A 22,646-nucleotide genomic window follows, 5' to 3' on the forward strand; every position below is an offset into this window, starting at 1 on the left:
TTGGAAAGAGTAGGATTTAAATAAATCTTTAATATACTTATTTGATTTATTTTGATAATGAGTTTCACCAGCATAGTATAATATTACAAGTAGTGGACTAAAATCTGAGTTCATTTCTCGCTCTGCACCTAAATCTTTGGTGAGATCTTTAGCTAGAAATGCTTTTGGATATCATACTATGACTTTGTTATAATATTTATTCTGTTTCTTGACACTAGGAAAAACTGGAGGAGTGCCTAAAGCAGTTAAAGGAGGAGCGAGTAATAAGGCTTAAGGCTGATAAACGAGTCAGTGAGGTAAACAGATTTCTTCTTATACTTTGGAGAGCTTTTGGTTTTATTTTAATTTGATTTTAAGCCATGTACACATAGTTTGTAAAGTTTAAAACTGTAATATGTTGCAAATTAGTTGTACCATTGGACCTTTGCATTTACTTGTATTTGGTGATCATATATGATCTATATTCCAGAAACCATGTTTTTAAAAATGTAAAAATCTGAGATTTTTTTTGTGTATGTGCCCTCATACGACATTAGCTTATTTCCTGTTCATGATGCTTCAATTCAAGAAAGCACTTATGCTTCTGTGGTATATACAGTAACATAAAAGACATGATGAAACTCTACTGGCAGTGAATTACAGAAGTGAATCTTTTAAATAAGTATAAGACATTGGAAAACTGCTAAGAAAGCAATGAAAGATAAAAATATATACTATGAGAATTACATTACGTAATGTGCATGAAAGCAGGGCATCAGCTAAAAAGTTATGTATAAATACAATTTATTACAGGGTGAGTTTAAGGAGGTATTTTTGAAAGTGCATACATTGGTTTGGAGGACACTTAGTCAATCTAAGTACCGAGCACCTGCTTACGTAAGGCAAAAGAGGCATCATGAACATGATGGCCTTTCTGAGAAATACTGGAGTTTGGCTAATGTGGGGTTTTAAATGCACAGATGATGAAGGGAGGGGAGGAGTGCAAGGAAAGTGAGTATTTTCAAGAAGCCAGGGAGATTAGTGTTGATTGTACAGTTAATATAATGGGTTGGATATCATTTAGGACATTTAAACTTACACATTAAAACTTTGCTCACTGAAGTTAATCCTCAACATTCAGCAGAGTTGTAATATGCTTTGTTCAAATCAGATTCTGTATTTCATTTCTAATTTAGGGGAAACTTAGAGCAGGTAATTTTCTGATGTGGAATGAAGATCCATTATGAATTTAACCAGTTAGAAATGTGACCTTTTGAAAGATCATTAATAAAACAGTAACTTTGGCTTATTTATATACCACCTGAGTGTTATATAGGAAACTTTGTTGGGTGCCTCTGGGTTTCAGTTATTATGTGATATGGTCTCTGTATTGATGAAGAGTTAGATTAATTATAGATAAATTACATTTTGAGTGTTTTATTTTAGTTTTGTTTATACAAGACTACTTTCGTTTTCTTTTAATGACAATGAGAAAAAATCATGTCAGATATTTTCAATCTTCTTTTATAGCTGGAACATGAAAATGCCCAGTTAAGAAATATAAATTTCTCTTTGTCTGAAGCCCTTCAAGCGCAGTCATTGACAAGCATGATCCTGGATGATGAAGGTGTTTTGGGCAGCATTGAGAATTCTTTTCGGAAGTTCCATGCTTTCTTGGATCTCCTTAAAGACGCTGGGTTAGTCCATTTCTCTTCCCGGCATTCTTCATGAGTATAATGGTAGTTTGCTGAGGAATTTGAGCAGGTTTCCTCACTTCCATAGCCATGTTTAGCTAAATTTAGTGTAATTTTAGGTAATACAGTTGAATTTTTTTCAATGAGGAATTAAATTTTTAAAGAAATGCAAATAGGAGAATTTACTTGGAGTGGGGAGCCCATTATAAGAGTAACCTGTAGATAGAGTAATTGGTAGGAATAGTTTTCATAAAGACAAAATTCAAGGTGATTTTAATTGAAAATATTCCAGAATACATAGAAAATTTCCTACCTTTTATTTATTTTGCTTCTTTATTAGTTTGAATTAAACTTATTTTAGTCCTAGACAAAAAAAAAGTTATTATTAAACTGCAGGAAAGATAGAGATCATTGGTTCTCAACAAGGAGAAATTTTGCTGAAAGAGGGAATTGGAGATTGATAATTGATGGAGTGGTGGTTTGTAAGTGAATGAGCTGGGCTTGGAAGGAAGAAACAAGCACATCTTTAGATACTGGAGGAAAGTTGGTAAAGAAGTGTGGGAATGTAGATGAGAGGCAGTGGGCTAGGTGCGTGGTAGGTGTGGAAGCTGCTAGTGAGGCAGTGTTTGAGATCTAAGCTGCGCTGATGTGATTACGCTAACCTTTGTCTTTTCCTCTTTTCCTCTTCTTGTCCAGACTTGGGCAGCTTGCCACAATGGCTGGTATAGATCAGTCAGATTTTCATTTACTAGGTTGTCCCCAGATGAATTCTACTGTCAGTAGTCCACCTAAAGAAGAAAAGAAGGCACATGAGGAAGAAGAACCAGAATTAAAGCAGACTGCCCTAGGACAAATGCAAAATATCCAAGTAAGTGATCAAAACAGAACTTAATGATTCTAAGAGGGATTAGCAAAAAGGGAACTACCAAGTCAGAGAGAAAATAATAATGATCAATCTCTATAACAGTTCACATGCTTGGGAGCTAGAAGCCTCTTTGGAATCCTTTCCAAATCTGAGATTATTAAATTTATGCCCATTTCATGATACTGTATTGTTGTAAATACGAAAACTGGAAGTTCTCTTGAAAATTTATGATTTAAAGCAAACTATTCTCAGTGAAGAAAGAAAGAAAATATTAGAGAAAATATTCCAAATTTGAAATTGTATAAATGTCTATTCTATTCATATTTTATCTAGGTTTCTATTTGTATGCAGTCAGCTTACAATGAAGGAACACTAATGAAGGTACAAGTACTGGTACAGATGATTTTTTAAGATAAGTAATCCAGGCATAGCTAATAGGCAATATATTATAGTGAGTCACCTGTTATGGAGGTTGGGGGGAAAACCTGTCAGCTTTTCCTCTAACCGTACTTGGAACCCCCATCTCCCACCTCAGCCAGTCTCAGACTGGTCTTGGGAACTGACAACTTGAGAACACAGTTTAGTCATAAACTGGATACTGCTTACATGTGCCTGGAGGGTAGAAAAGGAATACATTTCTTACAGAATAGGGTTTTATTGTTTTTAATGTGGGAAAGAAAATGGATAATAACTACTCCAAACACCAAAGTCTGAAACTGTAGTGGACATAGCCTTGGATTAGCTAAATAAGTTAAGAATCATGTGGCAAGGTATAATTAGAAAGCACTGGCTCTAAGATCTTCTGAATAATCAGTTGCCTGTCTTAATAAGAAGATCACAGAGTAACATTAAAGTTTTGGACTCTACGTTTTAATGGTTGACTTTGTTCGCTGAATTTGTCTTTTCTTTGGTTTTTCCCCTCCAGTTTCAGAAAATTACAGGTGACGCTAGAATTCCTTTGCCTCTCAACTCCTTGCATGCCCCAGTCTCTACTCAGGAGGCCCTAGAAACTTCCAAAGACAACCTGGGAGTCCCAGGCACGGAGCAGCGACAGGAGTCTTTTGATGATTTCATTGCGAGAGCATGTTCTCCTTCAGTGGAGGGGATTTCTGGAACTGGAAGTCAGAGAAAAGAAGCAGAGTTGCCGAGAAATAGTAGATCTTCTTCAGAGAAAGTGACCAAACAACATTCTGCCAAGACACAATCTGGAAAGGACCTGCTTTCCTGCTCTGACTCACCTGTAAAGCGGAAGAGCAAAGGAGTCGGGCAGAATAGCTCTTTGGTTAATGAACCAATTAAAAGTGAGTCTTCAAAAAAACACATTTCTGTTAAGAAAGAGAGTAGGATAGTGACTGTTTCATCTAAGACAACTAAAAGTAAATTCAGTCTACCAGAACACTCTCAAAGTGATACTCTTGGATCTGATTTTGAATTTCAAGAAAGCATCCGTACTCTATCACGCCTGACATAGGTCTAAATCTCTTAAAATTATGTTTCTGCCTTCAAATTTTAATAAATTACTTACGTTTTTATTATAGCATGTGGTATTTTAAAATACATGACTAGAAGCCATTAGAGAAAGATCTATGTATACTTTTCATTATAATGCAAGTTTTGGTGTATTTTTCCTTTTGATACTTTGCACCTTTCATTCAAGTGATTACTGAGGGCTTAATATGTACAGTACTTTTCTGAGTGCTGTTGCTTTCAGCAGTGAATAAAATAAACCTTTACCCTCACAGAACTAATACTCTGGCGGGAGGAAAAATAAACAACAAAGCAGGGTAAGGGGACTAGAAAGTGATGGGAATAATAAATGGAATAGTTTTATCACTTGGTTAAATGTCAAAATGTTATGAATCGTATGGCCAGAAGCCATTGACGCATTTTAATGCATATGTTTACCAAGGCACTTAATGGTGTTCATGGATTATAGCAACTTTATAAGGTAGCGAATTGTCACTGTGCCCATTTTACAGATGTGGAATCTGAGAAAACATGTGAGTTGCCCAAAATTGTAACAGCTATATATAAGTGATGAGCTGGAATTGGACTAAAACCTATGTTCTTCATTACTTTGTTATCCTGTTTCCTTGTTGAGAGAGGAAGGCACCAAGAGAAAAGCTAGTGAGCTCAAGAAGTGCAAGAGAGTGGGACTGTTAGAAAGCATGCCTGTCTTTCCCATGAGAGCAGAATTTTTAAGAGTACATAAGAGTATATGTACCTACATCTCTAATTAATTATGCCTCCCTGGTAATACAATCGTAGATAAGTCCTTAGTTCAATCACACTGAAAGCTGAGATCAGAGAGAAGCTGGAGTGTCAGATTTCTTCTGGAAGGTCTTCACTGATTGTTAGTAAGAGGGCTGCTAAATACTGTTTATTTCATGGATCATGGATTGAGTGTTTCAGGAGTAAAACAAGGAACGAGACGTAATGTTGGCAGCAGAGTGAGGGGGGAAGCCATGCCAGCGGGTTCCCTAAAGATGTGCGTAACACTCTGATGGGGATACTCAGGAATTTAGTCCACGTTTAGGGAAGAGGAGGGAAAACTGGGGGGCCAAGAAAAGTCATCTAAAGAGGGAATACCTAAGCTAGGTCTTAAAGGCCTTGTTAAAAGCTGGTGAGTAAGATGGTGAAGGGAAGGGACACTCAAGGCAGAGAGCACAGCATATGCAGTGGTGTAGAACCGCGAGTGCAAGTGGTGTGCTTGGGGCAACCACAGGTACTGGGGCTTAGACTGAGTGCAGTGTGGTGCTCAGCACGTGATGCTCCAGCAGGCAGCAAGGTGTCAGAGTGGGTCCTAACATCCATGTTGCATGGAGCTGGAGCTGATTCTTTTTACTCAGAAAACAGCTGAGAATGGAAATGGCACGTTCAGGTCTGCATTTTAGATCATTAAAGTCAGTGTGAAAGGTGACTTTGAAGAAGCCTTGAGGTAATTATGCCACACTGTTCTGAGAAGCAGTGTTTTTTTTTTATTTTCAAGGAGGACTTACACACCCCCACCGTCTCTCCTGTCCCTCCTGAAAGGCTAACATGGCAAATATAAGGGAGACCCCCACTGAAGTAAAGTTAGGCAGGTTTTCTTCCTGTACAACTTCTCAGGGCTGCTGTAGGCTAATTTTCATTGTGGACCTTCACGGCAGGCATGTGGTGTGCTGCCCTTCTCAAATATATTTGATTATAGAATCCTTTTGTATTTGAACTGTCTAACAACTGGTTCCACCAAACAGCAATTTGGTAACTTCTAGATTAGATGATAGCAAGAAGACCAGGGGTCTGAAGTAAGGTACAGGTGAAGGGAGGAAGTAGGTTCTAGTTTTATTTAGGAAATAATATAAAACATAGCTTGGTAGTGATAAGTAAAGAAATAGGAGGTAGAGGCTGCACCCCCGTTTATGTGACTAAGGTTGGGTGGTGGTATCATTGAGGTACGAAATGGGAGAAGAACTGCATTGAGGAGAGGAGTTTAGTTTTGGACATGTTGAATTTTCGGACACCTGGAGAATTCAGGAGATAACTGGTAGATAACTGGACATGCACACAAAGACATGGAAAGATAAAAATGTGAATGTCATCAGCATACATAAGAAGTAGTTAAAATCACAAAAAATGGATGACATTACAGAGAACTATGGGGACTGACAAAGTTTAATAAGCAAAGGAAGGATTCTGGGAAGAAGAGAGGTGCTATCCAGAAAGGAGGCAGTAGGTAATGGTGTCCTGCTGCAGAGAATGTAAGTGTCCATTGGATTTGGGGAGTTAGGTCCCTGCTGACTTTAGTGAAATTGGTTCAGTGACATGGTGGATGAGAAAGCCAGATTGCAGTAAATAGAGGGGGTAGGGCTGCCCCAGGGGGATAGTGAAAACAGTGGGATTAGGCTACTCTGAAGGAGTTAGGAAGAAAAGAGAAGACAATTAGGAAAAAAAATTTTTTTAGAATGAGAGGACTTCTGTTTTATAGGTTGAAAGGAAGGAACCAGCTAAAGGAGATCATGAAGATGCTGACGAATGAGACTCCTCTGTGCGGCAGGATCTGAGATGGAGGAGCACGAGGTGCACTGATGCTCTTCAGGCTGGGAGAAAGTGATCTAAACAGATGAGGCTGTAGATTGATTCCTTGGTAAATTTGAGGTGGTGGGCAGTGCAAAATGATAAGTAATTTAGGGAATTGAAATATGTATAAGAAAAAAATCTTGCACAATATATAAAATGATTTGTGCTCTTAGAGTTGGATGGATATTGGTATGTATGGAGGGAAATAACTAAGAAGAGATAGAAGTTAAATGAGTTTATACTGATAACGTCAGTTTTCTTTGACCAAAGATTTTTTTTCCTTTTTTTTTTTAAATTAAAGTACCATCAATTAAAATGTGTCAATTTCTGGTGTACAGCACAATGTCCCAGTCATGCATATACATACATATATTCATTTTTAATTTTTTTCATTAAAGGTTACTACAAGATATTGAACATAGTTCCCTGTGCTATACAGCAGAAACTTTTTTTTAAATCTATTTTTATATATAGTGAGTAACATTTGTAAAGTTCAAACTCAAATTTATCCCTTCTGACCCCCTTTCCCTGGTAACCTCAAGATTGTTTACTATGTCTGCAAGTCTATTTCTGTTTTGTAGGGGAGTTCATAGTGTCCTTTTTTTTTTAGGTTCCACATATGAGTGACATCATATGATATTTTTCTTTCTCTTTCTGGCTTACTTCAGTTAGAATGATGATCACTAGGTCCATCCATGTTGCTGTAAATGGCATTATTTTATTCTTTTTTATGGTTGAGTAGTATTCCATTGTATAAATATACCACAGCTTCTTTATGCAGTCATCTGTCTATGGACATTTAGGTTGCTTCCATGTCTTGACTATTTTATAGAGTGCTGCTATGAACATTGGGGTGCATGTATCTTTTTGAATTAGTGTTCCCTCCTGATACATACCCAGAAGTGGGATTGCTGGATCATATGGTAAGTCTATTTTTAGTTTTCCAAGGAATCTCCATACAGTTTTCATAATGGCTGCACCAAACTACATTCCCACCAGCATTGTAGGAGAGTTCCCTTTTCTCCACACCCTTTCTAGCATTTATCAGTTGTGGACTTTTGAATAATGGCCATTCTGACTGGTGTGAGGTGATACTTCATTGTAATTTTGATTTGCATTTCTTTGATAATTAGTGATAATGAGCATTTTTTCATATGCCTATTGGCCATTTGTGTGTCTTCATTGGAGAATTGCTTGTTTAGGTCTTCTGCCCATTTTTGGATTGGGTTGTTTGTTTTTTGTTATTAAGTTGTATGAGCTGTTTATATATTCTGGAAATTAAGCCTTTGTCAGTTATATCATTTGCAAATATTTTCTCCCATTCTGTAGGTTGTTGTTTTGTTTTGCTTATGGTTTCTTTTGCTGTACAAAAGCTTGTAAGTTTAATTAGGTCCCATTTGTTTATTTTTTTCTCTTATTTCTGTTGCCTTGGTAAGCTGCCCTAGGAGAACATTGCTAAGATTTATGTCAGAGAATGTTTTGCGTATGTTTTCTTCTAGGAGATTTATCATGTCTTGTCTTATATTACATCTTTGATCCATTTTGAGTTTATTTTTGTGTATGGTGTGAGAGAGTGTTCTAACTTCATTGATTTACATGCTGCTATCCAGTTTTCGCAACACCACTTGCTGAAGAGACTGTCTTTTCTCCGTTGTATATTCTTGCCTCCTTTCTTGAAGATTAACTGACCATAGGTCTGTGGGTTTATTTCTGGGCTCTCTCTTCTGTTCCATTGGTCCATATGTCTGTTTTTATGCTAATACTACACTGTTTTGATTACTGTAGGTCTGTAGTGTCTGAAGTCTGGGAGGGTTATTTGACCACAGATTTTTAAAGATACATATATAGACATACGTAAGTATAGTTTTAAAATTCTTTCACATTTTACATGTTTTATTAATCATTTGAAATGATTCCATTAAAAATTATAATTACGGATTCTTTTCTGCTTGAATATGTACAATTTTAGTACTTTGTTAAACTTTCAATACTAAACCTAAAGCAGTATCACTTAATTAAAATTAAGTATTTTCATTTGGGTTAGAGGTTACAAGTTTGTACCTTTACTGAGAAATTACTGTGTACCTTTGCTAAGTGTTTACCAGAGCATATGCAATCCATGCAAATAGGAGTTTGGGGGTTTTAACAGCGTCAGATGTGATACTGTTGCAAAGAGCTTGTTATCCTGCCCTAAATCCACCACAATTACTTTTGGTCAAAAATTACTATTGTGTGCCTATCCAGCACCATGTCCAGGAATCAGTCTAATTTCAAATGGATATTTACAGAATAATCCATAACCTCAAAATGGTAGCACTTGATTTTTAGAAGATCAGCAAGAAAGGACATGATTAATTTTTTAGAAGCTCCTGATAATAAACTACATGCTAGAACTTACAGTTTAACATGGATGACTGAACGCATTCTTCTGCTCTTCCAGAATGCTACTGAAATGACTGGAGAAATATCAAAATAAAAGTAAATGAATAGCAGAGTTTGAAAACCAGAACATTAAAAATGCAGAGTTTCTAGAGATAAAAAGCAGGTTAAAGAAAAATCAATTAAAGAGTGGAACAGCTAAGCCATTTCACTTAACTCTTTGAAGTACCTAATTATGGAGTTTGACACCAAGCTCAGCTAGGAAAGTAGCTCTCTGAAGTGGGAGTTCTGATACAAGGAACACTGAGATTGGAGAATAGGGGGATTGTCCAGAATGACTACAGGTAGGAACTGAAAGTAAGCTGCCACACTCCCTGGCTATGGTGTGGCCTGCCACTCCCTGTATAATCACCAGAGGTGCCTGTAATCAGAATTTGTGTTCACTGAAAGTGAACTAGAATTTTCATTTGGCTGAGGAAAAGCACTTCAACTTTAGTTCTTAGGCCCTTGTCTATAAAAATGCCAAGAATCATCAAAGTTGAAGAAAACCACTAACTTAAAGGAGACACCAAAGTAAAACAAATTAACCTGCTCAAGAAAGTAGTTACTAAAAGAAACAAGAAATTTAAAAATCAATACAGTTAAGATCCTCAGAGATTCATGAAGATATTGCAGCCATCAAGAATAGGATGGTAGGAAAAAGAAATATTTAGTTTCTGGAAATTAAAGATATGATTGTGAAAATAAAACACTCAGAAAATGGACTATATAGCAGAATAGATTGAGCTGAAGCTTGAATTCATGAAATGGAAGGCTCAATCCCTTAATATACACTGCAAAGGGATGAGAGATAGAAGTTATGAAAGAGAAGTGAGACTCTCAGAACACAGTAATTGGCATACAGTAAGTGCACAAATATTTGTTGAATTATACAATGTGATATCGGTATGACTAGAAGAAATCTTGCTCTAGGAATTACTAAGCAAACTGAACAATGAATCCATGAAAGATTTTAATAATCACCAGGAATGCTTGTAATTAGAAAAAATGTAAGTAGAAAAAATACAAGTAAATATTATGTGTATGTAACTAAATTTCATGGCTTTACCATGAATGGAGGTAGGGTAGGATATAGAAAGTGAACAGATGTTTAGGATCTTGTCTTTTTCAAGGCAAGGATATAATGTTTGCCACTACATGTTGTTAGAAAAATATATTGAAAGTTAAATGTATGACAGAACTATTATGCTGTACACCAGAAATTGACACAACATTGTAAACTGACTATTCTTCAATCAAAACAAAACAAAACAAAAAACAAACAAAAAATATTATGTACTTTATGATTCCATTTGTATAATCTTGAAAAGGCAAAGCTATAATGATCACGAATGAATCAGTGGTTGCTAGGTGTTGATGTGGGAGGATTTGATTACAAAGAGGCTGTGCAAGGGAGTTTTTTTCAGTGATGAACTGTTCTGTATTCTGGTTGTGATGGTGGTAACATGAATCCACACATAAGTTAAAATTAATGGACCTGTACCCTTCCCCCCACAAAAAAACCCACATCATTTTTACCGTATAATTAATAATTTTAAAACAAAAAAATTCAGGTCCATCTCCCTCCCATCAAGAGGTCAGGAGAGGGAAGACATCGTCTCATATAAACATTTGTATCCATCATGAATTCCAAACATTCTTTAGGAAAATTTATAAGCTTTTTAAAAAATGATTCATATAATGGTTAAAAAGCATACAGAATGCAGATCTTGTTCTCCTTGCATAAAACAACCAATAACAAAAGGCCTGTCCACCACTTGGAAACTTTTTAATTATCCTGTAAATAACTCACTAATAGGGGAATTCAAAACAAATTACAGGCTATTTAGAATTAATAAAAACTACTTCTCAGAGCCTACAAGATTCTGCCAAATGAGGTGTTAGAGGAAATTTTGTAGATTTTATTTTTCAGGAAGGAAGTAAGAAAACTGAAAATAAAGGAAATAAACATTTAACTTTAGAAGCTAGAAAAAAGATAAACCAAAAGAAAGTAATAGTGAGGAATTGTAAAACTTAACAGCAGAAATAAACAAAACAGAAGGCAAACAAATTTTGATCAATAAAGCTAAAAGTTTTTTAAAATAACCAATAAAAGGCAAACCTTTGAAAAATATGATAAAGAAAAATAGCAAGAAGTAATTAACAAAAATAAATGACTAGCATTAGAAATAGTTTTTAGAAAGATACCTACAAACAGAGACTTTTTAGTTACAAGTGAGTACTGTTTATAACTGATTCCTGAATAATGGTTGTATAACTTCATTCCAATAATTCTGAAAGACTAAATGAAATATGATAAGTTTTTTAAAATACATAGATTCTAAATATTGACAAGAGATAGGAAATGTAAATAGACCAGACATCTTAGAAGAAATTGAAAGAGTAGTATGAAATTTCTTTTTAAAAGGTAAACACTATTAGACAAATCTTCAAGGAACACATTTATTCATAAACTATTCTGGAGGATAGGAAAAAAAAGATGTAAAGCTTCCTAATTCATTCCATGTGGTTAGCATAATCCTGCTACCAAAACTGCACAAATAAAACAAGGAAAAGTGTAGACCAATCTCAACAAAAGTGCAAAATCACTGTAGCTCACTAAATTAAAGGATTAAGGAACAACATATCTTCAATGCTAACAAAGCATTTGATAAACAAACAACATCCTTTGGTGGTCAACAATCTAGAAATAGAAGGAAACTTTGCTAGCTTCTTGTAGCTTGAGTAAATGGATCTATCAAATCTACAGCAAAATAAAAAGATTTGGTGAAAACATTGAAGTATTCTTTCTAACTCAGAAGACAAAAGAAGTACTAAAAAGTATACAGGATGGAAAATGAGACAACTATCATTATAAATAAGGTTTTTTGGACAGAAAAGTAACTCGTAATTATCTACTGGCATGCTACTGAAACTAATGAGAAAGCTTATTAAGGAGGGAGGGCACAACACCAACATACCAATATCAGAAGCTTTTGTACACACCAGCTATAACCAAATAGGAAATGTATAGGGGAAAAGACTGCATTCATCTAGAAATAAGGTTGATAGAGAATTGTAAGGCCTATATGAACTTTAAAAATCTCTACTGAAGGGTGCAAAAGCAAACCCCCCAAATGGAGGGGCATGCCACATTTCTGTATAAGAAGGCCCAACATAATCAGTGTCAGTTCTATCAAATTAACATAAATTCAAAGCAATTTCATAAAACCATAGCAAGGTTTTTAAATGGCTATAACGATCTAATTGTAAAGTTCATCTGGAAGACAATGCACAGAACAATTTTGCTATCCAAGCAATCCATGGAGCCAGGGTAAATGAAATAGTGTACCATGGGCACAGGAATAATCAAATAGGTTAAAGGCCCAGAAGAGAGAATCCCGAAACGGAGCAGTGTATAAATATATGGGAATTAATATTTGAAAATGGCATTACAAATAAGTAGTAGAGTTGAACTATTCAGTAAATATTGACATTATTGATGGCTTGGAAAATATTTTCTTCTTTCATACCATGGACAGGAAATAAAATCCAGATGAATTAAATATGGAAATATAAAAAGAACTAGAAGGAAATATTGTGAAAAAAAATCTTTATTAAATGTGGGGTGAGGAAGGTCTTAAGCAAGATGAAAGCCCAATAGCCATGAAAGAAAAAAAAACTGATAGAGTTAAATACATTTAAAAAACTTATGCACACAAATTAAATATCATAAGTAAGAGACAAAAGATTAGGAGAAAATGTAAAATATAGCAAAAAGTTAGCGATCCTTAACATTAAAGCACCTACAAACCAAACAAAAAATGGACAAAGGATATAAAAATATTTTTATAAAGAAGAAATATAAACAAACATGTATAAGCTTTCCACTTCATAAGCAATCAAAAATTAAGATGAAATGCCATTTTCCTATCCTTTGAAATGGCAAACATTAAAAGATTGGTAATAGCTAGTGCTGGAGATAATGTGGGTAAATCAGCACTCTGTTGTTGTTGTTGGAGAAAGTCTAAGTCCATATAGTTTTTCAGGTGGACAATTTGGCGGTGTTCATCAGTATTTAAAACATGTCCAGCCTTCGATTTAACGTTCTGACTATAGGCATCCAGCCTGAAGAAATAGTCATCCAAGTGTCCTAGGAATCAGCTATAAGACTGTGTATTGAAGCGTTTTTGAAATAATAAAAAATTAGAAACAAGGTAATTGTGCATAAATGAGGAAATTGTTGACTTAGTACATAACCAATTCCTACCATGCAATACTCTGCAACAGTCAAAAGTGTGGACATGAAGATGTTTCTAAGACATACTGATATGAAAAACAAGTTGCACAATAACACTTATCACACACTCCTGTCTACATTTTTATGGTTAAAAACCTGTTTACATATATATAGCATATAAGTGTGTCCACGCACCTAGAAAATAGTCTGCAATAACGCATATCAAGCTGTTGATGGTTTCCTTTGCCCGAGGCACTAGGATTAGGAGAGGAGGAATGAATGGAGGCTTTGAGTAATATACTCCATTTACTTCTAGGTTTTTTGATTTTTTTTAATAAGTTTTTATGGATGACAAGAAATTTTCTTTTTCCACAGAAAACCTGGAAAATGCAAGTATATAATCTGTTATACTGTATGTCCTGGGTCCATTTATTTATTCAGAATGTGTCTGTCCTAGTATCTTTGTGGAAAAGGAGCTTTACTGTGTAAACTCCTCTCTGAGCTTTGGACTCCTGAGGTGTTTCCACATAGTAGTGTGTTCAAACTTTTTTTTTCAAAGCCACAACCCACAATAAAAATTCTATTTTATGCAAAGTGAAAGGTAATTGTCCTGCCCACACCTACCTGTGCACACACATAATGAATGGAAAATTTCATCAGGCGGCTCTTACTGTACTTCTCATGACTCACTCTGACGTCTTCTGTTCTGTTTCATTCCTTTAAAGAAAATTGTGTTTGCAACCCACTAAGTAGGTTTCACAGTCCACTAACGGGTTATGTCCTAAGGTTTGAAAACACTGGCTAGCATGCCTCCAACATTTGCTCTATCTTTGACAAAACTGCTGCACAGAGAACCCAAGTCTTTCCCACATTTGCTTTCTAATTTTACAGCTGAAAGTCATTCTCCACTTGTGCATTATTACTTCCAAAGCCCAGCTTTCTTGAGCTATTTAACTCTCAATAGTCTTATGGTAATTCTTAGATTCCCCTTTTAAAAAACTCTTTTGTTACATTGGAAGCCTGAGTTTTTGAGTTGACACATCTACAGGAGAAGCCTAAAATATAATTTGGTCAAACAGTTAAAAAAACAAGAGCTCAAGTACCCTGTGACTTCAGACAACCGCTTGGTATGGGTGGCTGCCCACAGGGCACATCACGTCCTACAGGGTTGGAGGGGCTCAACCTAACGCCCATGTTCTCTTAGTACAGTTAGTGAACTTTAAAAGTGTGAATTAAAACAACCACCACCACCACCACCAAGCAGTTTGGAGGTAGGTAAGGCCACCTCCTATAGACCAAATAATCATTAACTTTATTCCTAAGGGACCAGTGAAGATTAATTGTGTTATTTAAGGTCTTAGTAATCCTCAAAGTCCTTGAAATGTGGAGGAAGTTTTCCTCTCTCTTAAAAAAACTGAAAGACATAAAACAAAACTTTACAAAATCTTAAAACTAGATCACCCCAAAGTCAGCATCTTAAATGGTAACATTTGACTAGGGTTTGAAAACACTAAAATCAGGTGGAGAGATAGGAGAGATGTTGTTTAAGGGCATAAACTTGAAACCAGTAGCATTAAGCCCTACAGATTGAATGCGCAGTATAGTGAATACAGACAACAACATTGTAGTATAATCCTCGAATTTACTGAGACTAGATCTTAACTATTGCAACCACTAAAAAGAAATGATAATTATGTGATGTGATAGAGGTGCTAATTATTGCTATAGTGGCAATCATAATATATAAATGTATCAGACCAACATGTTGTGCACCTTAAATTTATGAAATGTTATATGTCCAATATATTTCAATTTAAAAAAAAAAACGAAACACCAAAATCAGTTTGCTAAATGGTCAGCTCTAATTTGTTTATATACTAAAGTCAAATGTCACCCAAATCTTTCCTAAGAATCAAGGGCCTTATTGTATACCAGATAGGAGACACTGTCATACGTTACTCCAGACTCGTAAACTTGTACGGGGTCAAAGGTGTCATTTTTATCCCACATGTCAGTCATACCCTGGTAGCAAGCTGCTGCTTACAGTCAAGTCAACTGCAGGCTGTTTTTGTGATGAGCAGCTAGGACAGTAACTGTGAGGCTACGAGACGTGTTTTTCTTGGTTTCCTGTTCTTTATGGACATGTAAGCTTGTATCATTTTCTACAGTTGCTCTCTTCCTCAGTTTAGTTAATAAAATAACTAAGTTTAAATTAGCTAATGCCTCAAAAAGTTTTGGTATAGTTTTCCATTTTTTTAATTGAAGTATAGTTGCTTTACAATGTTGTGTTGATTTCTAGTGTACAGCATAGTGATTCAGTTATATGTACATATATATTCCTTTTCATGTTCTTTTTCATTGTAGGCTATTACATGATACTCAGTATAGTTCCCTGTGCTGTACAGTAGGGCCTGTTGCTTATCTGTTTTATATATAATAGTATCTGCATATTCTGAACTCCCAATTTATCTTTCCACTCCTTCTTTTCCCCCTCCAGTAACCGTAAGTTTGTTTTCTGTCTGTGAGTCTGTTTCCATTTTGTAAACCATTCATTTTTAAAATTAAAAATAAGAATTTTTTAGTTAAATAATTATTTCAGAGACAATTAATCTTAAATAGAGCAAAGTCCATTGTCTATAAGGCTTAGGTTTTAGTACAATTGACAAGATAAAATTTGGTGTTTTCTCTCACTGACTGGAATAGATTTACCCTGCGTCGTTTACTGGGGAGGTTAACATTTTAGACCTTTAATTTAGGTTAAAATAAAGCTTCAGGTCTAAGACCCTCAGTTGTCTGTAATTTTGGCATGCTTGCATGTATTTCCTTTCTCAAAGAGGACAAGGATTGAACTTTCCACTATCCAGAGGTAACTCTTCTCCACAATTTACAGAGAGATTGTAATCACTTAGGCTCTCTCCATGTCTCGTCAACTTGAAACCCGTAATTCTTCTCCATTATGAAAAGATGCCTCTTAACTAACTACTTCTCCATCTTCCCCATTCTCCCTTGAAGGAGAGTCAGATGCCTTGGGTCTTGGGTTAGAGAGCCGTGGCCTTGCAGGTCGCTGGCCTTCCACATCTATGACATCGTATGAAGGCAGCTCTTCCCGTCACAGGCCTTGCCAGTGACATTAGCACGCAGGCTTCCCTTCAGGAGACACTCTTGGAGAAACAAAAAAACAGCTTCCTTTCTTCAGGGACTGCCGTGTCCCGTGTGGAAGAGGCTCTAGCTGGGAAAGTCTTACTTCCAAACAGGCAGAGATGCCTCCTTGAGGTGGGCTTCCTCTTGATAATTTTGAGGAGAAGCAGCTTCTGAGGAGATCTCCCACCGTGGCACACAGGCCTGGGCCAGCCTTAGACTCTGCCAGATGAGGAGAGGGCCCACGGGGGCAGGACTGACCCCATGACAGTGGATTTCTCCCAGTTGAGTTTAAGTTCACAAGTCATGGACGCCAGACAGCTGGCCAAGGGACTGATATCCTGGAGAGCCTGAAGCCAAGACTCCCATGCAGTGGAGGCAGCTGTGAAGGAGCCAGACTCTACCACCATCGCTGAATGAGACCCTTCTGACTGACCCTGAACCGAAAAGAAATTGGGCAGGAAATAATTGTGGACTTTAAATTTCTATAGAGCTCAAACTTCAAGGGAAAGGATATTTATCTTTTTGGACTTTAATTCCTCCCTGAGAATTTAATAATGTGAGGCATTTCATATAGTTCAAATCAGGGCCTTTTTGATATTGCTGGCATTTATCATTTGGAGTCATTTCACGCCGTCATTTGAGTTCCTCGCATAATCTCCAGTGAGCTCTGTTGAATGTCCTACCTGGGAGAAAGTGAAATGGAAGACAGATTGGGGAGTGAATTTTTGGGCTAGGGCACTGGGATAGCCTCCAGCAAGTTTAACCTATTTTCCTGTGCATTCCCATTTCAGAGCCTTTGGGTGCTGGGGCTGCCTTCAGGAGGATTCACAAAGGATTCGTGATGACGTCAGGGAGCAGCCTCTCAAGAGGCGAGCAGCCCTGCTCAGGTGCACTCAGCGTCCTTTCCCAGGAAGAACAGCTGCATTTGTGCAGTGCTGAGTCCTGTGTGTTAAAAAACTCAAATGTTAGAACAACTGAGGAGGTGGGGGAGGACTTTTCCTCCTTCTTTCATGTGTCAGCTTAAGTCCACAAAGATGCATGTCTTTCTCAGATGTTTTGGGAACTAAGCTTCCATTTTTCCTTTCAGACTCTCTCCTTCCTTCCAGGAAGAAGGAGTGGTTTATTCTGGCTGGTGGGGTTGGCAAAGGGGTCATTACACAAGCACAGCCCCCTCCCCCTGGTCCTCTCGTGGATCCTGTCTGTCCACAGGTGACATGCAGTCTTTTTCTATAGTAAATCCACCGGGGCCTTCTGTGCCTCTGCTGCAAGGTGGGGCTGAGCGGGCCTGCCATTGTTGGATGAGTAACTTCCATTTGGTGGGGGAAGAGGGATGGGAAGACTAGCCTGGACTTGGCTTCCAGTCATAGTCTCTAGTCTCCTTGAAAAGTACTGATGCCTGCTGTTTTGATCCCTATTGCAGTCTAGATGGCTTCTGTGAGTAGATTTTAGTTGGCTTCCAAACTTTGGAGGGGAAAGGGGTAGGATTGATTAGTGCCCAAAAAACTCTAAAAACTCAACACAGGCTGTCTTCCTTCACATGTCAAGAAACATGACAACTCTAGCGTTCGACCTCCATAACTTTGGTCACAGGAGAGACTGATTTCTTTTCTCAGTTCCAGTTAGAAATCCTGGGGAAACCAAATCACACCCATTGGATGTCTACCATAAAACAAAAAAGCAAAACGAAAGTAACAATCATTGACAAGGATGCGAAGAAATTGGAATCTTTGTGCATCATGGGTAGAAATGTAAAATGGGGAGGCGCTATGGAAAACTGTATGGCGATTCCTCAAAAAAAATTAAAAATAGAATTACCATATGATCCAGCAATTCCACTTCTGGATATATACCGAAAAGAATTGAAAGCAGGGTTTCAAAGAGGTATTTGTGCACCCATATTCATAGCAACATTATTCACAATAGCCAAAAGGTAGTAGCAATCTGTGTCTGTTTCCTGATAAATGGATAAACAAAATGTGGTCTATACATACAATGGAATATTCTTCAGCCCTAAAAAGGAAGTTCTGACAGATGCTACAACATGCATGAACCTTAAGGACACTCTGCTAAGTGAAATGTCCAGCCACAGAAGACAAATGCTGTATTATTGCCCTTATATGAAGCACTTCTATATCCATAGAGACAGAAAGTGGAAAGCTGGCTGCCAGGGGCTGGGGGGAAGGAGGACTGGGCAGTTGTTTAATGGGTATAGAATTTCAGTTCTGCAGGATGAAGAGAGCTCTGGAGATTGGTTGCACAGCAACGTGAATGTACTTAACACTACTGAATTGTACACTTAAAAATGGTTAAGATGGTACATTTTTTGTACTATGCATTTCATTGCAATTTTTTTAAATCCTGGAAAAGATTTTTGATGAACGTCCCATGGATCAGGGGAGACTCTTAAAGCAATCAATTGTGGCTAAGGGCAGAGTGAGCTCAGAACAGCTGAGCCTGCTCTCATACAGAGGGAGGAGTCCCGGGTGTCTGCTACTGCTGGCCTTCCTATAATTTGCAACTAATGAGGTATTGGAAAGCTCTGGAATCCTGTGACTGAAAAATATTTGTGGCAAAGAAATTCATTAATGGAACTGCAGAATCTTTGAGATTTTTGCCGAAGAAATAATTCTGTAGTTTTTTTAACCAGTCTAAAGGAAAGACTGAAATATTTCTTCTTACTGAGAAGAATAAAGAAGAATAAAACTAGTAAATCTCAGAAGTTCAATCTGAAATGACAGGACAAGGAGTGCAGGAAAGACAGATTTTTTTCTGAAGCTCTGGGATAGAGAATGTGTTCTTGCCTATGATCAATATTTCCCAATGATGCATGGTCTTCTGAGTTCAGCCATTTAAGTTCATGTGCAATTTGTAGCAGTAAGGACTTAGTGATTTTAAAATTAAAATGTCTTTCTTTTGTAATATCACTTAATACTTTGGTTCAGAATAAAATGTTCAGGGTTGATTTTCTGTTGAAACTTGGATTTCTGCTGGGCTAATATCTCACTCTAAGGAGTCTGTCTGCACCATGATGAGCCAGAATGTCTGGAGGACTGGGCATGTCAGCAAAACATCTCAGGATTCTGATCACTGACACAGTTGAGGTGAGGTCACCAGGCCCAGCTGTGCACAGAAGAGGGAAGGGGAGGGGTAAATGCCGTGTTTGCCACCCCCCAGTCCCCTGCCTTTCTTCTAACAAGAGCATCCCCTTTTTGGTTGAACTCATCCCACCCCACTTCAGTATCATGGTTCAATGGGTGCTGCCAATCCTATTGCTCTACACCCTTGAGTGCAAGAGTGGCCTTGTGACCCAGGGGCCCTGGAGAGCTTCCAAGATGATTTTCAAAGCAGAAACAAGGGAAGAGAATCCCTCTTTCTCTCATGGCAAAGATGGAACGGCCTCCTGCCATGGTAATAGGCCTGAGGAGGAAGGCAGTTTGAAACAATGAAATGATGTGAAAAGAGAAGCAAAGGCAGGAGAGAAAGATACAAATGTACACGTCCCAGCTCGTGGGTTTCTTGTCTGGGTTGCCCCTGAAGCAAAGCCTTACCCTTGCCCACCTGACCTGAGGTTTGGTTCCAGGTTCAGCAAATGGATTCGTTTCCCCTCTGAAGGTTGGAGTGGGATTTCTGTCAGTTGCAATTAAAAGAGTCCAGGCGTGCAGCTAAATAAATTGAGCACAGGCCACCCAGCGGTCTTCTGAAGATGGACTAGTGACTGGATTTGGCTCCTGCCTTCCCCTCATTAGGAAACAAGGAGTAACAGGAAATGATCTGGACAAGGAGCAAAGGAGGGCAATCTGGTTTCTGCCTCCACCGTTAACGTGCTGTGTGCTCTCAGATGAGTTACTTCCTAGTCCTCTGCAAGATGAGGGGCTGGGCACTACTGTCTGAAGGTCCCTTTCAGCCCTTATGTTTTTTCAAATACCTAACTCTCAATGTGATTTACATTTTTGAGTCTTCTATTGATTTTGACCCCACCTCTGCCTTCAGTTCTTTGCTGGAGTCGTGCTCCCTTATTTAACAGGGGTTAAGCTTTGGTTTTCCTGAGTCGGCTAGAGGAATTAAGACAGAGAAACATGGCAACTCTATATCTCCCCAAGTTAAACTGAACACTCATTGATTTAATAAAGTATAGATATCTGTTTATTGGCAGTATAAGGCGTAAAAAAGGCAAAAGAAAGAAGAATTTCAAATTATTCTTGGTATATTCTTACCCCAAGGATGGAGGCAGTCACTGGCTCATGTTTTGCCCCAGGGTAGAAACGGCCAAAGATGGAAGGAAAGTGTAGTCAGGAGTTGAGTTCTGCTGTTTGAAGAGTGGTTTGAGTTGCTATTATGGAAGACTCTTGGGAAAATTCTCTCTGTAGTTCTGAGTTCCCTCAACATAACCGTGTAGGATGCTTTTAACAGACTGGGAACTTTTAATGGAACTGGGACTGTTGTTCTTAAGCAAAAACACTCTAAGGATTCTGAGTTCCTTTCAGGAAATATCTTGTCTGTGTTCTGAGGAAGAGTACTGTGGTGTCTTTTGAAAGGGCTAAGTCCCTCTGGAAAAATATGTTTGCTTGTTCCTTTGAAATGGGGGGGGGGGGGGTGCGCGCGCACGCGCACACCCAAAAGAAGTTAAGGAAGATTGTGATTGGTTGACACACTGAATTTTTTGTTTTTATGTTGGGGGAAATGATGGGTCAGAGGATTCCTCGGAACACTTATGCTTTCAGAGGCGTAGCTGAACTTCTCAGCACCCCTGGTTGGCTGCCTGCTAAGGAGTGAACTTCATCAGCTCTGGACCCTGGGACGGTCTGGACGGCTGGAAAGTCTCACTCTCAGACAGACGATGAGCTCTGCACTTGCACTGACATTATGTGTAATAGAGAGTTAACAAGCAGCAGCCCATTCTCCAGTTTCTGTCCTTGGTAGGCTGTGATTTCTGTTCCCTGCTGATAAAAAGAATCGAATGGTGGAGCTGTGCCAAGAAGAGAGGCCTCCCCAGTTTTGATTGGCCCCCAAAAGAGTTGAGTCTCCCAGTGTCTTTGAACAAGCAGAGCACGAACCTGAGTGGTTTGGGCTCTTAGATGGGCCCACCTGCCCCCACCTTCTGCTATTATCTGTCGCACTAAAATTATCACCTCAAAAATATAACATCAGACCATCCCACTGGTTCATTTCTTCGGAAGGCCCAGAAGGAGGAGCAGGCTGAACAGTTATTGGCTCCATTAGTTTATCCTGCTTAGTTGTGCCAGAAAAAGAAGTGTGTGTGTCTGTGTGTGTGCATACACACACACGTGCATCTGGCCCTTTTATTTCTGGTTTCTTTACATTCTCAAAGTTTGCTTAGTATCTGTTGTAAAAGTAAAAAGCATGTGGTGCCACGTGGTGCCACATGGTGCCACATGGTGCATGCAGTGTGCTGCCTTCTGTGTAAAAGAGAGGGAGGAAATAAGTATATATTGGTATTTGCTTATATTTGCTAAAGAAACTCTGGAAAGATGCAAAAGCAATGATAAAAGGGGCTAGGAAGAGAGATAGGGTGGGCCCTAGGCAAGTGGAGGAGGAGAACGCTTTCCGTGTGCACCTTTTGTATGTTTCATTTTGGAATCATGTGACTATATTATCAATTCAAAAGAAGGTACCTAAACTAAAGTTGTCTTGAAGGTTGGACATTCTCTGTCTACGCTGAGTTTCTGCAATGCTTGTCTATTTTAAAGCCATCATGTGTTACATTTGCCTCAGGAAAACTAAAAAAAGGGAGAAAAACGTTTTGGAACAACAAATGCCATCAACATTTTTCCCATGTAAGGAGATCTGGGAAAACAAAGGCAAAGTCCCAAATGTGTCTCCAGGGACCAAAAGCAGGCTGTAAACACACCAAGTTCAAAAAAAGAAAGAAGAGAATCTCCCAGCTGCTGGGCCTTCTGTATAAACACGTCTCAAAATTTATATTGCAAACAAAAATTTATAATGCAAACCAGTCAGAAAGCTTCTCCCCTAAGCCATCGTCCGAAGGATGGTTAAAACATCCCCATGACACCGAGCAGTTGCAGAAAGACTGCAGACCAGCATAATGGCAACTTGGAGAATAAACAGATGAAAGGAGGTAAGAAGTAGCTTGGGAGTGAAAAGGGACCATAGATCTACAGAGAAGAATGGAAAAGCTTAAGCAAGACTGCTTGAGGTACCATGGATCAACCCTGGGGCTGGCTGACTGAGGAGCAGCACCAGTAGAAAGTCACAGGAACACGGGCTGCCA

At 38.1% G+C, this 22,646-nt stretch overlaps 1 protein-coding gene across 5 annotated transcripts in view; it reads left to right on the forward strand.

The window, feature by feature from the left end:
• Positions 1-7,172, forward strand: part of CEP78 (centrosomal protein 78) — a 31,489-nt gene extending 24,317 nt beyond the window's left edge. For 2 of the 5 annotated variants that reach the window (XM_072959638.1, XM_072959639.1), the window contains exons 12-16: positions 219-296; positions 1,510-1,676; positions 2,370-2,541; positions 2,872-2,919; positions 3,464-4,070. In XM_072959638.1, the coding sequence (XP_072815739.1) occupies positions 219-296; positions 1,510-1,676; positions 2,370-2,541; positions 2,872-2,919; positions 3,464-4,009 (1,011 nt within the window). In that variant the 3' untranslated portion in view covers positions 4,010-4,070. Of the gene's footprint in view, positions 1-218; positions 297-1,509; positions 1,677-2,369; positions 2,542-2,871; positions 2,920-3,463; positions 4,071-6,505 lie in introns of those variants that run through there. The other 3 variants (XM_072959641.1, XM_072959640.1, XM_015239064.3) reach the window with 3 other exon arrangements.
• The last annotated feature ends 15,474 nt before the right edge of the window (positions 7,173-22,646 follow it).

The sequence above is a fragment of the Vicugna pacos genome, chromosome 4 (assembly GCF_048564905.1).
Source record: "Vicugna pacos chromosome 4, VicPac4, whole genome shotgun sequence".
In the NCBI taxonomy this organism is placed as follows: Eukaryota; Metazoa; Chordata; class Mammalia; order Artiodactyla; family Camelidae; genus Vicugna; species Vicugna pacos.